Source organism: Podarcis muralis, chromosome 6 (genome assembly GCF_964188315.1).
Source record: "Podarcis muralis chromosome 6, rPodMur119.hap1.1, whole genome shotgun sequence".
Taxonomy (NCBI): Eukaryota; Metazoa; Chordata; class Lepidosauria; order Squamata; family Lacertidae; genus Podarcis; species Podarcis muralis.
In genome coordinates, this window is record NC_135660.1 from 83,088,799 (window position 1) to 83,105,655 (window position 16,857).

General features: G+C 42.9%; 1 protein-coding gene across 1 annotated transcript in view; it reads right to left on the reverse strand.

The window, feature by feature from the left end:
- Nucleotides 1–2,517: 2,517 nt before the first annotated feature.
- The window catches only part of LRMDA (leucine rich melanocyte differentiation associated), a 720,335-nt gene continuing 705,995 nt past the window's right edge, over nt 2,518–16,857 (reverse strand). Inside the window, exon 7 of the mRNA XM_077930639.1 lies at nt 2,518–3,382. Within this exon, the coding sequence (XP_077786765.1) occupies nt 3,303–3,382 (80 nt within the window). The 3' untranslated portion in view covers nt 2,518–3,302. The remainder of the gene's footprint in view (nt 3,383–16,857) is intronic.

Here is a 16,857-nt window from a genome sequence, read left to right on the forward strand (position 1 = left end):
TTGCTACTGCCGCCTCCCAGTGGCATGCCCACAGCAAAGTTCTTCCTTTTCCTGCCAACAGCGCCTGCTGGGCTGGATGCAGCTTTACCCAGCTATGCCCACAAAAGACAGTTGGAACAATGCTGTCGCAAGCTAGTTTGGTGCTGACTCAAAGAATCATGGGGCATAAAAATGAAGGCTGCCCAGCTCTGATTAAGACAGGCAGCCACTTGGTCTCTTCCAGCAAGTGAAGGTAGAGGCGGGGGGCTACAACCAGTGGCGGAGGAAGGGGAAGTGGGCCGCCCCAGGTGTCATCACTGAGCGGGGGTGGCAAAATGACAAAAATATGAGTTGTGGGTTTTTTTAAGGGCTCACAAAACTTTTTAGTTCAGTCAAAAATCTAAACAAAATGTGGCTGGCACTGGGCACCACACCGCAGGGGCTGGCAGTTACCACGGGGCCTGCAGTGTGCCCAAGCGACACGTCTGTCCTGGGAGTGACATGGTGGCTTGGGCGCCTGCAGGCTCAGCACTGCCTGAAACGGCAGCATGGGACTTGCCTCTGCCCTCCGCCTCTCCCTCAGCCGCCCTACAGCTGAGGGGGAGGCAGCGAAAAGGCTCCATGCAGCGTTCCCCACCCTCGGCTGCAGGACACGCGCGCCGCCCCTGGCACCCGAGCAGCTAGCTACGCTGCTGGCTACAACAGGCAGAGAGGCACGATCCTGCAGGCATCAGCCTCAGTGGGCCCTGCCATTTGCCCAACATGTCGGGGGCTGAGAACAGGCTTGAATAGCAACAGAACCTTTGCATGCTATTTTATTGTTTCTTAGCAAGGAAACTGTATATATGTACTGATTTTTAGCCTGCCGCAGCCAAACAAAATAAAATAAAAAGGTATGCCAGACTTTGTGTAGCTGAAGCGTTATATAATTATGCTGATTTTAATTAAAGTTGCTATATGCAACACTGAAAAAGCAAGCAAACAAACCTCAAAACAAATTAGGCTGGGAATAATACCACGCTTTGGTCACAATGCATTCTCAAAATACTTCTGCCCCCAAAGGGTGAAAAGGCATTTCTGAGAATGATACATATGGTTTTGACATAACAACATACCATTGCAGTGGGAGAGGGGGAAAAACACCAAAGTCATGTGGTCAGTTTGCGAGTGCATTTTATTGTTTGAGGCAGGGTTAAAAAGTCCTTGATGTAGACAAGAAGAGATATCCAACCAGACTGAATGTGACACAAGGTGATTTCAAACACCCCTGCTTTGAACTCCACTGCCATGGTCAAAACATGTACTTACGATTCAAAACAGCCAGTCAAATGTAAATCTGTACAGCTCGCGGTTGTTTTGGGAAAATGGGTTCAAGTTCCCCCAAAAACTTTTTTTTTGCATGTGTTAATGTCATACCAATTACCCTCAGGCCTCTAATTTTAAGCCTTTTGGATCACGATTCAGTTCAATAAACAATTAATAGTTCCTGAAAATGGATTCCTCTTTTTGACCCACTGTAAAGCAATTCCTTTGCAGTCAACTCGTGGTGTAGAATTCTCACATTGATATTCTTCTACATTTTCATATATACATATATGTATGTATTAAAATACAGACATAACATGATACCGGAATGGTCACAATCCTGATATACACTCAGGAATGTAACTGCAGGACTCACGCACTTGCATCCAAAATATAGGACTTTTTTAAAACTTAAATTGGCTCCCAATGTTAAACCTGGATTCAGTCTTTCTCTTGACCTATTGCTATGTGAACGTGGAAATGGAGCTCAATGGGACTTTCTGTATGTATGCAGATATAGATAGAGAGGTCTGGTTGGTTAAGGTGTAGCCAAATTGCTGCCCTGTGGGGTTGGATTTGAACTCCTGACTATTTGTCAGGGATTATGAGAACTGGAGTCCATCAAACAGCTGGAATAAGTCAAGATCTGCTGACTACCCTGGGTGAGATGCTCTATGACTTTGTGTGGTATAAATAACTGCTATTGAAAGTATGGTAATCAGCTAGTGACCTGGTTTAGTATTTGCAAACACTGCTTCCCCCTCCACATACAAAAGTTAACATATGGGTGGATAAGACCACCCTTCACATAAGGCCATGTGATCTGCCTTTCCACACTGTGAGCATGTCCTCAATCTAGAATGTGAATGGGGGTCGGAACCAGATGTTACAAGGCTGCCACTGAAAACAGCAGCCCAAGACCTTATCTGCCTCTCCTCTCCACTAGTAATGTCAAGATATACGAAGCATACAATGTGAACATCCCTCATACTTCCTTGCAAGGAGCACAGGTGGAGAAGGGATCACGGTTTGTACTGCTACAGGTTACAGAAGCAGGAGAAAGGGGCAGAAGATCTGACCTGGCTGTTTTCAGTTGCAAACACATGTCTACTGTAATGGCTACTTTCAGCCTGAGACCGCTAACCCATTTCACAGAAGACTTTGTGGTCCCTCAGATGGTAATAGCTTTCATTACACAAACATGAGTTGGTTTTATATTTTATATTTAAATAAAACAAATGACAACTATGAAACCAACTCCTGCCCAAGGAGCTTGGAATTAATATTAACACTTCCGCATGTTATCAAGTAATTTCCACCACCCCTCCAGCATTTGAAATTAAATCACATTTCTGACAGCTTCTGTTATTTCCCCCAATAAAGAAACACAAAGCCACATACGGCATGGCTGCATTGTTTGTGCATCTACCATAAACACTTAATTCCTGAGAAAAAATAAAGGCAGGTAAGGAGGGGGTGCTCTTTGAAATTTCAAGCAGCAGCCAGGTTAACTGTTGTTGTTTGTGTGTGTGTGTGTACGCGTGCACTCTCCCTCACACACTCTCACACACATGCAGACACAGTCACACACAGAGCTTTCTTACTCAACAGGCAAGCTGTAGAGAAAACAGGGCTGGTTTTGTTAAAAGCAGCTGAGCATGCTCAGTGAGGCCCCAGGTGTGACCTTTGCTCTTCTGCAAGCAGCAATTGGGCCAGGCAATCCATCATGGTGTTCTTCCTGTCAGGCCTGGTGCTTCGCTGCAGCTGTCTGTCACACTGGTGGATGGGACCTGCTTAGAGGCAATCATGTCAATCTCTATGTGACTACTCAAGCTAAAGCAGAAGGATGATTTTGACAGGTCTGGCAAAGTCAGCAGAAGGTACTGGAGGACTTTGGTTTACACAAGCTTTTTTTGTTTTAACCCCTTTTAAAGATGTGGATGAAGTTTGTGCTTTTGTGTGTGTGATGTGTGGTGTGTGTGGCTAACGTGGATGGTTTTGCTGATGCGGAGTTTGCCTCAGAGCTGGTCGTCACGGATGAACCGGTTGCCTTCAGATTGCTTCCCGTAGTAGACATAGCGGCATTTCCCTAGGACACCTGCAGCAGAAGAGAAACGAAAAGGTTAGCGCTTAGTGCATCGGTGTAATGGTTGCATGTGCAAGGAGATGGGAGCAGGAAAAGGTAAAGCTAGGAATTCCGTTCCGTAAAAAGTACTGTATAAAAATAAGACACCCATCCATGTGACGATGAGAACAAAAAACTCCACTCATATATTATGCAAAGGAAGTTTAATGCCTCCCTCATCTCTCCCCTCCTCACTTTCTCTTCCTCTACTTCCCCCTGTCCCCCCACCCCTCATTAACTACAACCAAAAATGTCTCAAACTGACTGTAATTGATTGATATTAAAGAAGAAGAAGAAGAAGAAGAAGAAGAAGAAGAAGAAGAAGAAGAAGAAGAAGAGGAGTTTGGATTTGATATCCCTCTTTATCACTACCCGAAGGATTCTCAAAGCGGCTAACGTTCTCCTTTCCCTTCCTCTCCCACAACAAACACTCTGTGAGGTGAGTGGGGCTGAGAGACTTCAAAGAAGTGTGACTGGCCCAAGGTCACCCAGCAGCTGCATGTGGAGGAGCGGAGACGCGAACCCGGTTCACCAGATTACGAGTCTATCGCTCTTAACCACTACACCACAAAGATGCCAAGACTTAAAAACAGAGATACTGAATGTACTTTTGTTACCTATGGAGAATCTTTCAGTAAACTGCTATATGCTTACCAGCTCTCAAGGTGGAGGAATAAGCTATTGGCCTGGATTGGACTAAACTCCCCAAACTTTTATATATGTGTGGGTTGGGGAGCAAAACTGTGTCTCTCCCCTGCCCACTGTGGGTATGTGTCCTGCAGGGAGTTCCAAAGCTTAGGATCAGCAGCCCCCCGACCCCCCATCCCCCAAAGGCTCCCTTCAAATGCACTTAGCACACTTGGCTTGAACTTACACCATTGAACTCAATGGGAGACTTACTATTGAGTCAACATGTGTAGGTGCGCACTAGAAATACATTTTAAAATAAGTATTTTTGGAAGAGTATGTTTTGAAATGCAAATTTTTATTTTACAATTACACTTATCTACTTATTTAACTGCAAATCTTCATGCATTTTTTATTAAAAAATCAGATTAATGCATGGAATTGGAAAAGACGTATGGGTGAATGGAGTAAAAGTGTCAGGACCAAGAAAAAGACTGATTTACCCATTCCTCAGCCATTTCCTAGGAGTCAGCATCTACAGAAAACCAGGCTTTTATCTTCTAGAATGTCATTTTCCCATGAACACTGTGGATATCATTACCCCTTTTCATAAGGCTGAATGTGCTTTCAGATTCTAAGTATCAAAATTTAAAGACCACGAAGTGTGTTTTTTATTAGCAATAGTTTTGTTTTGTTTAATTAGCAACATTCCTCAGACTCCTTTGGCAGACGGCACTGATAAAAGCCCTCTGCGAGGGCTGCCATGTTTCTCAGAAATTGGGACTAAGGCTGTTTATGGAAATCCTAGTGAGAGAGTGCTCTTTGATGAATGCCGGAGACTGCAGCTAGGTGTCAGCGCTTAGAAAATGAGGCAAGGACATGAGGTATTAATATTGTCAATGATCTCTTGACAGGAAAACAGATACTGCATTCACCATCAGATTTTAAATAGACATCAAGTGCGTTAATGACAAAAGGGCAGGCTTCAAACAAAGGGGGCTATCTGGCGGTGTGCTGAGCGAGTCTTTGGGCTGGCAATAACCTGATCTGAAAAGACACTGTCATGGCTACAGACAGGCCTGGAATTGTGTGCGGTGACAGAAAACAGAGATGCTGACAGAGATACCGGTGCCATATTATGCCACGTATATTCTAACACTGTCTCCAGCCCTAACGAAACCTGACATCCTTTCCTATCACTTATAGTATTCTCTGTGGTTCCTGCAGAAGATTTCTCCCCAGACATCATTACAAACTCCACTGTAGTTTTAAAGTTCCTGGCAGGCCTGTTCTGTCATGGAGGTTGGGTCCTAGAGGCCTAAGGATAACCTCAGTCAATCTAAATTTGGAGTTTGCCGCAGAAGTGCTCTCATTTTCACTGAGATCTCAGCTACTTGAGGTGATCTGAACGCTAAAGTGTGAGGAGCTGTCACCTTGAATAAAATCCTTAAAGTAAAGGCGCTCAGTTCCTGGGATGTTCAGCAAAGATGTCGGACAGTCTGGCAGCAAGAAATGAAATCCAGCTGCTGCTGCTCGCCTGGGGATAAAGGTGCTTGGGCTAGTGACAGTTAAAGTCAGCTGATTTTGTTTTATTTTTTTTATTTTTTGAACTCCTGCAGCCTACAATTGTTTAAATTAACGAAGTGTTGTCTCCACCGAGAGTCCCTACCAAGACGCACAGCTGTGATTCGATTGCCGGGCGTATTGTGTACACACTTCTGCTCAGAGGGTCCTGATAAAAGCACAGTTGAAAATGGTGCCACGAGACTTTATTTTTATCATGAAGGTTATTTGTAAAACAATAGGCGTCCTTATAATTTAAATGAGGTGACAGTGATTCACCCCTTCTTCCCAGATACACATACAAAAGCCTTTCTCTCTCTCCCCCCTCCCTTAAACACACACACACACACACACACACACACACACACACACAGCAACTGCAGAGAACTGTGAAAATTATAGGGGGCTGTGGGCTATAGTCAGAGCATTTCATGATCAGATACAGCATATGTGGATTAGGGAAACCAACTGCTTCTGTCTCTGTAGGGGATATAGCTCCCCTACCCCAGCATGCTGTGTATGTGTTTGTGCGCCCACAATTTGTTCATTTGGTTGCATCTTCAGAAAATAATTCCAAAAACACGTATTTTAAAAAAGAGAGGGAATGAGACCCCCCCCCCATTTAGTGGCATTTTTAATTAAAGTATCCAGCACTGGTCATAATAAGCTAAGGATATTTCCAATGCATCAGGAGCCGTGAGCTCCATTCAGAGCTCCCTGATCAGGCTCTTGAAAAATGACAACATGAGGTCTCTTGAGGGATCATCTTCCCCCAAATGAGGCTCCTAATTTTTCTTAAGTAGCCGCTTCCACCATCACCATAAGATGTTAAAACTATAATTATGAAAAAATTGCATTGGGAAGATTCATTTTTAAATACACCCTTTATCTTTTAAATGTTTTCCCTCTGCGGAATGGATGTTCTAATTATAACGGCTAAGTAACAATCTTGCAATCGCTCGCATGCACTGAGAGATCGGTCTCACTTGAACACTACATTGTAATGTCAGCACGATAGACCTTCCAGAGCTGGGGTTGGGGGGAGGGAGGACCAATTATCACCATAAATAAAGAGACACATGCATACTAAAGCAAGTTTTTTGTTTTTTAAAGCATTGGGTGTGCATTGCTCAGAACTCCTGGATAGCTAGGTTACAATATACACATTTTTCAAGATGTGAGACTCAATTTTGTAAATTTATTTTCTTGACTAGTTGGGAGTGAAAAGGTCATGGGATATATATATATATATATATATATATATATATATATATGGGATATATATATATATATATATATTCTCGTGTGTGTGTGTGTGTGTGTGTGTGTGTATAAAATGTTTAGGAGGGGATTCCACCTTACCTTACTTAAACTTATAAAGCAGTTAAGGGTTTTTCATTCCTCCTCACCAGCAAATGTGTTAACTTTAACAATGTCACAGTGATGCAAGGCTCTCTCCTCAGCTTACCATGGTCTGTGCACTGCATTACAAGGCTCTTTCCACAGCTTCCCACCAGCCACATTTCCTGGTGAGATCTGCTAAGGTAAGTGGCAGCCCCTTCCCACCAAAATCAAATAGTAGGTTGGTGATTTTGCGGAAAGACATCTGCATTCCGCAACAGAGCAGAGTAAAATACCCAAGTTGCTGCTTATTTCCGAGGAACTAGGAGGGAAATTTCAGCCAAGTTCTTCCCTTCTGCCAAGGACAATCTAGTGAAACAGAACATTTTAGAGGATGGGAACATCCCCTCCTGTACAGACAAGAGCAAGCGCCTCAGTGCAAGCAGCTGGTACAGACAAGAACAGCAGCAAATCACACCTCACCACCATGGCTGCAAGAAAGGCCTGGAGGTGGGGTGGGTGGCGGGAAGAAAGAGGTGAGATTGGAGTCAGCAGGGAACGCATGTTGGGAAAATCTGCAATGAAGATTATAGGAGGAGAAACATGTGAAGTTTCCAAACCAGGCCAGGAGAAGCTGCAATAATGCTCAGTTTAAACTATCAGTCAAGCTGATGTGTGATTAAATTCGGTCTGGTGTAAATGTACTTCAGAGTTCCCACTGCAACTGTGGATGAAATGTGTGTTCTTTTTCAAAAGAGAGGAAATAAAGGAGCAGGAGGGGGCAGAGATGCACTGCAAGCCTATTTTTAAATAACTAAAATTCTCACAGAATCTTTTCCCGGGTTGGGGGGGAAGGGGGAGTGGATTTGCCCAAATCCTTGGGAATAAGCAGACAAGCTGATATGTAATAATAAGCTGCATTGTTCCAAGGTTATATTATGTCACTATGATCTAGTCAGGCCACAATCTAGAGGTTGCTTTATACGACCCAGGCTGATATATAGTTTAAAGCTCTCTAACACGTTAAGGAGCTGAGCCATTAGGTTGACAGTTTTTATTTAAAAAAAAAAAAAAGATTTCAGAGCTAATGTTTCCATTATGCATATCCTGGCAGTGGAACAAACAACACACTGTTCCTTAGATGTCATACTTCGTTTGTGTAAAAAAAAGGAGGGGTGGAGACAGGGAGAATCTCTTCCTCCTTGAATGACAGTGACATGATGACCTTTGATCTAGGCATATGCTATCTACAGATCCACTCCCTCTGGTGAAAATGAGCCCATTTACAGCATATTACCTTAAATCATTCAAAGTAGCTGTGACCCTTGGGTGTGAGTAGGTTGGTGACTTTGCAGAAAGACATCTGTATTGTAAATGATGACAAACTGCAATGTGGAAGGCCTTACTTACTTACTTACTTACTTACTTATTTTCTTATTAAGAAGAGAGCTTGGGATGTTTGGTTTTATAGGCTAAGAAAGCTGGAAGAGACACAACAGCTGAATAAGGATTACCATTTGCCAAGTGGACAGTTGCTGTTTGGGGAATGCTCTTCTGCATTTACTCAGAGTCACATGTAATGTGCATGGAATCACTGAGTTAGCCAGTTGTTGTTACCAATTCTGCCAAGCAACGAGGATCATTTTTTGTACTTCCCTCCCCGCTCCCCAATTTCTAACTGGATGTGGATGTGTCTTGAGAGTATTAAAATGGGCACCTTACCAAGTGATGCAAATTACACTATGGTAAATGTCAGTTTGGACAGTGGTCATCTATATTCACCCAATAGGTCAGCAAATCCAGCACCCATTCATTGAAGAACAACAGCTTGCTGTATCTACTGAAAGCAAATCAGAAGCAACGGTGGTGGAAGGAGGACTTTGAGTGAATGTTAGGGAAAGAAAACACTCTCCTAATTACATCAAGATGACTAGACATGATCATGGAATTTTCCCTCCTGGTAGCTTTCAGGAAAATTTTGAGCAGGCATTGTTTGAAGGGTGTGTTTGAATGGTGCTTTAGGCACAGAGTACAACGTATTAAAGTACTGCTTAAGTAGTGCCAACTCCAAAATGTTCTAGGAAACCACCAAGAGGAGAAATTCCATGACCATTGTCTAGCTATCTTGATGCAATTAGGAGAGTGTTTTCTTTCCCTAATGTTCACCCTCAGTTCAACTTCCAGCTCCATTACCTCGAGTTTGCCTTGAGTAGATGCATTAAAGCCATTGTTTTTCAATGGGTGGATTCTGATTCCATAACTGGACTGCACCACAACATTAGTTAGGTCACATCAAAGGTACCACCACTCTTTTCTTTGGTATAAGAGAGAGGAGAAGAAAAGGAAAGAGAAACACAGAACAGAGGAAGAAGGGTAGGAAAAGACATTAGAAAATGGACAAAGAGCCACTTAGGATATAATTTCTTACGCACCTAGAGGCTGTCCTAGGGACCATAAGATAGATCCAATGTACCCCTTTGACACTGGGGAGAAAGAGTGAGAGAGAGGAGCTCTGCTGTCAAAGAGGGAGACCTGACTAAGTTCCAAAAAGGGGGCATTCTAGGAAGCAGATGGGATCTAATGGACCCTGAGCCCTTCCAGTTCTCTGTTTATGCACACTTCTTAGCATGTTTAATCCCCCATTCTCCTTTCCTTTCCATTGTTTCTGGTGGGTAAAAAATGTTGGTGAGGAGCTTAAACATTTTGTTGGTAGACTGGAAATAGATGGCAAAATGCAGAGCATTTCAAGTCAACCTTGCTAGCAGAGCTATGCACTGTGTCAAATGAAGCAGTTAAACTGCCATAGCCACCCCTATCCCACGTGGCCCAGTTTAGGATTCCAGCCTAATTTAACAACAAATAATAGTGAGCTCCCAGACCTGTTTTGTTCTTGACCTTCGCTACAGTATTTTAAAATTGCCAGCCATGCCCAACCCTGATATGGTGGCCATTGTAAGCATGAAAAGAAAATTGGCTAGGCATAGCAATTGTGATTAATATTGAATTGTTTTGTAGATGGGTGAAAAAGAAAATTAGGATACATTCAATGGATAGGAAAATTAGTCAAAATCTTAATAAAGACACTGAAATAATGGTTATATGTAATCACATGATATTATGAAGAGGGCTGATTTGAAGAGACAAATGATTTTGATTGGTTCAAGATTATGACACTGGGTTGCATCTATTAAGATTGCTGTGATCTTTTGACTGGTGAATAAAAACCATGTGTGTAATATGGAAGTGTATTAAAAACATCGCTTTGGATATGGTTTTTTACAGCCTCCTTATTTTTGAGGCTGTCCCTATGCTCATTTGGAGAATGCACCATTTTCTTTTGGGTTTCTGGGAGGTATACCTCCAGTCTAGGAACCTCTTTTTTAAATTCTCCAACAGTGCTATGCTGCTGTTTTTCCATAATAACAATATACAAATGGGGGGGGGGGCATTGCACCATTTAGGGCTGGGGAGCATGTGCACTGCATGCAAAAGATCTGGCATCTCCAGCCCAAAACAATCTCAAAAATATGCATTGTGAATAAATGAAAGAGTAGCCCAACGCGGGTGGCGCTGTGGTCTAAACCACAGAGCCTAGGACTTGCCGATTGGAAGGTCGGCGGTTCGAATCCCCACGTCAGGGTGAGCTCCCGTTGCTCGGTCCCTGCTCCTGCCAACCCAGCAGTTCAAAAGCACGTCATAGTGCAAGTAGATAAATGGGTACCGCTCCGGCGGGAAGGTAAACGGCGTTTCCGTGTACTGCTCCAGTTTCGCCAGAAGCAGCTTATTCATGCTGGCCACATGACCCGGAAAAACTGTCTGCGGACAAACGTCTGCTCCTTCGGCCAGTAAAGCGAGATGAGCGCCCCAACCCCAGAGTTGTTTGCAACTGGACTTAACTGTCAGGGGTCCTTTACCTTTACCTTTTAGCCCAACTGGAATGTAATGGGAGTTCAGAAATACGAATAAATTCTCAGGATGACACCCAAAAGAGGTCCATAGGTACATGCAAGCACATCCTTATGTTCCCATATGACCTTCCCCAAACACAGCTCCCCCGCCACCCATTTGATGCCTCTCCTCGATTGCCTTCAGCCTTTTTGAATTTTATGTGGCCTGGGCTGTTTTAGGAAAAGAATCCTCAGAAACACCTCTGCATGTGGCCACTTGGATCCCAAATAAGGGCTGAGTTTCTGCAATACAGGTAGGGGTCACTAGAGCATACAACTGACAGATGGCATAATGTGCAACTTAAAGAAACGGTACATGAAAGGGTAGCCCAGCACATCATATCTCATTGGCAATGCAAATAGGTAATGGGCAGAACCAGGCCAGGTTCTGAAACACACAGCACCAAGGATGAAACAAAATTTTATTCGCATTTGACTGATGTTACTATGTAAGTTTAAGGTTAGCATTAATAATTATAGCACAAGACATGGGGAAAAGAAGCCTTGTTGTTTCCAGTGGAATGGAGAGCGAGTTTCCAAAGCTAAGAAATCTATTCCCACGTTAGCTACTTTGCCTCTGAAGTGAAGGTCTTGACCACTAGAGGGCAGCATTAATTTGTCAAACGAAGAGGCCAAAGCCGGCAAGCGAAGTATTCTTTGAGGACAATTAAAGCAATCCTGTTTACTTCCTTCGCAGTCCACTTTATGTTTTGTAAGGATCAGTGGTTTGAATTTATAAGTGCAATGCTTTCAGCTTTCTGCATTGAAACTTGACTTCTGTGAGGCTGAAAAAAATCCCACTTACCATCAATATGCGGGCAAAGCTGACAGTAACAAAAATACGACCATATATTGTGTAGTCCAAGGAGAAAGATCAAAGGTGTGTGTGTGTGTGTGTGTGTGTGTGTGTGTGTGTGTGTGTGTTTTAACAGTGGCCACGAAATTGTAGCTGAATAAAATGCAGAGGGCAACATTTGGGTCAGCAATTACTACTGAATTTCACCGAAAGCTGTATTTTGAAGCAAAATTTGAAGCTCACGATTAAAAGAAACACCTGGGAATTTTGAGGGAAGCAAAGTAAGTATTTTGATAAGACTTAACACCATTTCTCAGGTAGGTTCTGCCCTTGCCCACCTGACATTTGTTTAAAAGGGAGATAGCTGCCATAGAAATGCAAGCAACTGCTTTGATGTTCATGTTATTTCCGCCATGTGTGATAGGACATAGTATGTTATTGCGGGGGAATTCCAGAAGATCAACCCTGTTAGTCTGTTGTAACAAAAACAATGAAGTGTCTTGTGGCACATTAAAAGCTAACCAAGTTTCAGAGGCAAAAGCACACTTTATCAAGCAACATCTTTTTAAAAAAAAAATTTGGAGGGGGGACGTCTTGTCTTTGAAAGCTCATGCCAAGATTAATCAGTTAGTCTTTAAGGTAAGATGCCACAAGACACTTAGATAAAATGTAAACCAATTTGTGTGCTTCTCCTTGTTTGTGTCATTTTTGCATGTGAACATTATGAAACCTGTTCTATTTCTGCATTTAGAAAAATATATGCACAAAATACTTATCCGAAAATGTATCTATTTACACGGCATTCTTTACACTGATTGCCCTTTCAAACTTAAAAAAACAGCAACAATAAGCAATAGCTACTCCAATTTAGGTCATCCGATAAATGACTGTAAAATCTTATGTTTAGTAGAAAGTAAGCCCACTCTATTCAACAGGATCTACGCCCTAGTCACAGTGTTTAAGACTGCAACATGTTCATATTTTAATTCTAAATGCTGGGTTCTCAGGAAAGCGTTTTTTGGAATGTGGTGAGCAGCTCACTGAAAAATTAATTCACTGTGTACCTGAAGTGGGGAAAGCAACATCTATAGCCCCTTCCATGCATTAATCACATGAAGGGGACCTACACATTGAAAGGGGAAAGTGGGGTGGGGGGCACATGCTGGCCCATCCCCAAATGCCACACTCGCCCCTGATGAATTCTGAGTGGGGATGCAGTTGAAATCCCACATAATAGGTGTGAATGTCTGAGGAGGGGAAGTTATTCATGTAGAAAGCTGGCACAGAGGCAGTAGACCTGGCAAAGCTGTGTGATGTTGCCCAATGAGCAAGAGCTTTCAGTCGACCCTCTTCACACAATTAGCAAGTGAAAGTGGGGTTACATTAAGGGTAATTGGGAAGGGGATGAACATAACATGTCCAGTGTTCTGAATTTCATTGAACCTGAATTTTATTGCTGCTGTATCTTTATACTTATGACAAAAGCTGTTGTTCAGTTCTGCTTATTGAAAAGTTATGTGGAACTATATTTGCATAAGTCTAAGGTGAAATTAGGGGTGAAAGAGAATTTTATTTGGCCCCCATTTCTAAGTGAAGTGACTACTAACACACTTTATTACACAGTGTGTAATTATTCTTTGGATTTCACACCTCTCTGTATTTTACAATACAGCTCGGAACTAAAGAAACATGTAAAAAAATACATACTTTAGGGTAAAAGACATCTTAAAATGTACACAGAGATAAAATACAGTTAAATGTTTGTTTAGTCAATCAATCAATCAATCAATCAATCAATCAATCAATCAATCGGATAAATGTAAAAATGTCATGAAACAGACTTATCAAGATGTGCGAAATTAACACAATCTGGAAATAGACATATTTGTCCTTCCCTAGCTGAGATAGCAGCACTTGTGTAGTTTTCTTACAAACCATCACAGCTACTTCAGACTATCCTTGTTTGTGGCATCTACCTAGGGTTGCCATATTTCAAAAAGTAAAAAAACCAGGACAATAAGCCCAATCCGACCCACCACCTTTTGGTGGGGCAGAGAGAGGAAAGGCTGCTGTCCTGTATTTAGTGGGTGTGGGTAGCCAGGGACTTTGTCAGGGGGCTGGTGGTTGATGGGGCCCCATGGCTCAGGTCTTTTGTACTAGGCCCTGATCTCCTGTTGAAACTCCCCTCTTTAAAATTACCCTCAAAGCTTGCTTACAGAGCCAGTGGGCATGATGCCAGTGAGACCCCCCGCCCCACTTGATGTGAAGAACTCAATCTATGTACACTACACTGGGTCCAGAATATTCTGTGGTATCCCATAAGCCCTGACAGGAAGAAGCACAAGTTTTAGGTGACTTTGAAAGTCCGTAGATATAAATCAGAACACCAAGATTTGTTTCATGAGCCTGTGACCACAGTCTTTGCTGTTAACCTGACGGCTGGTGGTTCAAACCTACCCAGGGACAGTTGTGGGCAGGATTCCTGTATTCCAAGGGGTTGGGCTAGATGAACCTTGGTATCCCTTCCAACTCCACAATTCTCTGATACTATGACCACCACCAGCTACCCCATCCTTCCTTACAAGAGAAGACCATGAACATCAACACACCAATATAATTATTACATGCAGGTTACCTTAAGCCAAAGCAATCCACTTGCTAACTGTTCATTTTTATGGAGTGTTCATATGTTAGGGTCCCTGTCCACTATAATTAGAAAAGTTAGAAAGCTTTCCCATTTTATTTAATTGTCAGAGGGTTGTTTTTTCCTCCTAAGAAATTAAATCCCAATGGAAAATAAAATATTTCACACAGACCACAGATAGTGGTGCCTTTGCCACTTTGTATTAATCAATGTGTCCTCCATCAATAATAGTACCACATTAGTGACCTGGGGCAGGATCTCAAGACCCATAAGACTAGTTTCATGAGCCAAACAGGCTCCAGGCATGTTCTTTTCAAACAGAAGCCTGCCATCCTGCATGATAAATTTCTTCTGAAACTGAAAGGCATTTCAAAAAAAGGAGCTTGTGATACGGCATGGGTCTGTTTGTGTGCACCTGCTGTGTGTGCTAAAACAACCACAAAGCAACCCATTAGATTAGCACAATTGCATGAGACTATCCTAGACCTATATTTCAACCCTATTTTTAATATTTAAAATGATGTAAATAGACGCTGAACAACATACTATATTCACACTAAACCTCTTGACATCTTAATGGTTTGGCCTTCCTGGTGCAACAGATGACTAGGATGTCCATATTTTGCCAGGTTAAAAAAGCACGCGTGGGATGTGTGTGTGTTTTTTCTACTGACACTTTCCCCTTCTAACAATCAAAGTGTGTTTCAAACAAGATGCTGGAACTGAGCTATGAAATGTACCACAAGAAAGCACACACCCTATGGCATGTTCTTCCAAGGCCTCATTGGCGCATGGCTATGTCTGCAAAATACTCAATATGCATGGTGTTCTAGCCAGGCATATGCTGTGTGTGAGAGAGACTCATGACTTGGAGTTGCCACCAATACAAATTTGGCACAGTGGCAGCTGCTCATGGATTCATGTGCTAATTGGTAAGAGTAATTGCTACCTTGATTGTGTTCCTACAAAAAAAACTTAATTAAAACAAATGCCTGCGTAGCGAAGACAGTGCACATATACATGCATCTCCAACGGCAAACAAACAAATTACTCAGTTTGTCCAACAGCAACTGCTTTAAGAAGTTTATATTTACAGAAGTAAGCTTATGGGACACTGCTGCCATAAGTCCACCAACTTGAAGCCTGCCTGGACTGGACTGGACACTTTCTCAAGTGCATGTGCCAACATGGTATCACCAAAATAGGCTGACCTCACCATGCTCAGTCAGGAGTTACTGTAGGCAGAATTCTAACTGTAGTCAGAATAAAACATTTTTGTCAGATTTTCCTAATCTAAATTAAAGGGGGCTTCTCCCCTAACATTACTGGTAAAGAAATGGTTGGGGATAATAATGTAAGAACCTTAATACATGTGCCACACAGAAATCTGTATGAGAGAGGCCACAAGAAAAGTAAGATTCTGGAAGCAGCATAGTTGTGTAGGTCTTCTCATGTAAGATACTTGTGTGTTTGGTGAATCTCACAGTATATTTTTGGTTCACCTCCATGTACTCTTTTTCCCCCAGCACAAAAGTAAACCTGATATAAGGAAAACCCTACCATGAGGCATGCTGGGGCAGACGCCTCAAGGTAGCAGATTTTTGGCACCATTAAGGGTGACCGAGTGGGAGTCAGACAGAGAATACTACTGTATGCTTGAATGGGTTCACTCTTTAAAAGGTAAAGGTACCCCTGCCCGTACGGGCCAGTCTTGACAGACTCTAGGGTTGTGCACCCATCTCACTCTATAGGCCGGGGGCCAGCGCTGTCCGGAGACACTTCCGGGTCACGTGGCCAGCGTGACAAAGCTGCATCTGGCGAGCCAGCGCAGCACACGGAAACGCCGTTTACCTTCCCACCAGTAAGCGGTCCCTATTTATCTACTTGCACCCGAAGGTGCTTTCAAACTGCTAGGTTGGCAGGCGCTGGGACCGAGCAATGGGAGCGCACCCCGCCGCGGGGATTCGAACCGCCGACCTTTCGATCGGCAAGCCCTAGGCGCTGAGGCTTTTACCCACAGCGCCACCCGCATCCCCGGTTCACTCTTTAGTCCCAACTAAATTTGCACTGGTGGATTGTGCCCCTGCTCTTAAGTGGAGGTGGGAGATGACATTTGGATTGTTCACACCACAATATTTCGGCCAGTTCATGACATGAGAAATAGCCCCTAACACATCACACTCTCTCACACACATATATATCCTTTCTACCATGAGAGGGTTAAAGAGTACTCTGATAGCTGGGAAACGGCTGCTGTTGATACCAGTGAGGTCTTCTCTTTAACTAGATCCTTCAGGAAAAAAAAAACAAATTAATCAAGAGCTAGCTGAAGTGGGTTTAATGATTGCATTCTGCATACAATCAGCTTTTCCCTTTTCAAGGGCCATCAATATGTCAAGGGAAGACATATCTGAAGGATATAGCTCTTAACATCAAGGTTATCTATTCTCCGCAAGGCTCCCACTCCTTACCGGGGCTGATACTTTACGCTGCCTGTGTCTAACATTTTCATCAACTCGGCAATCAATCA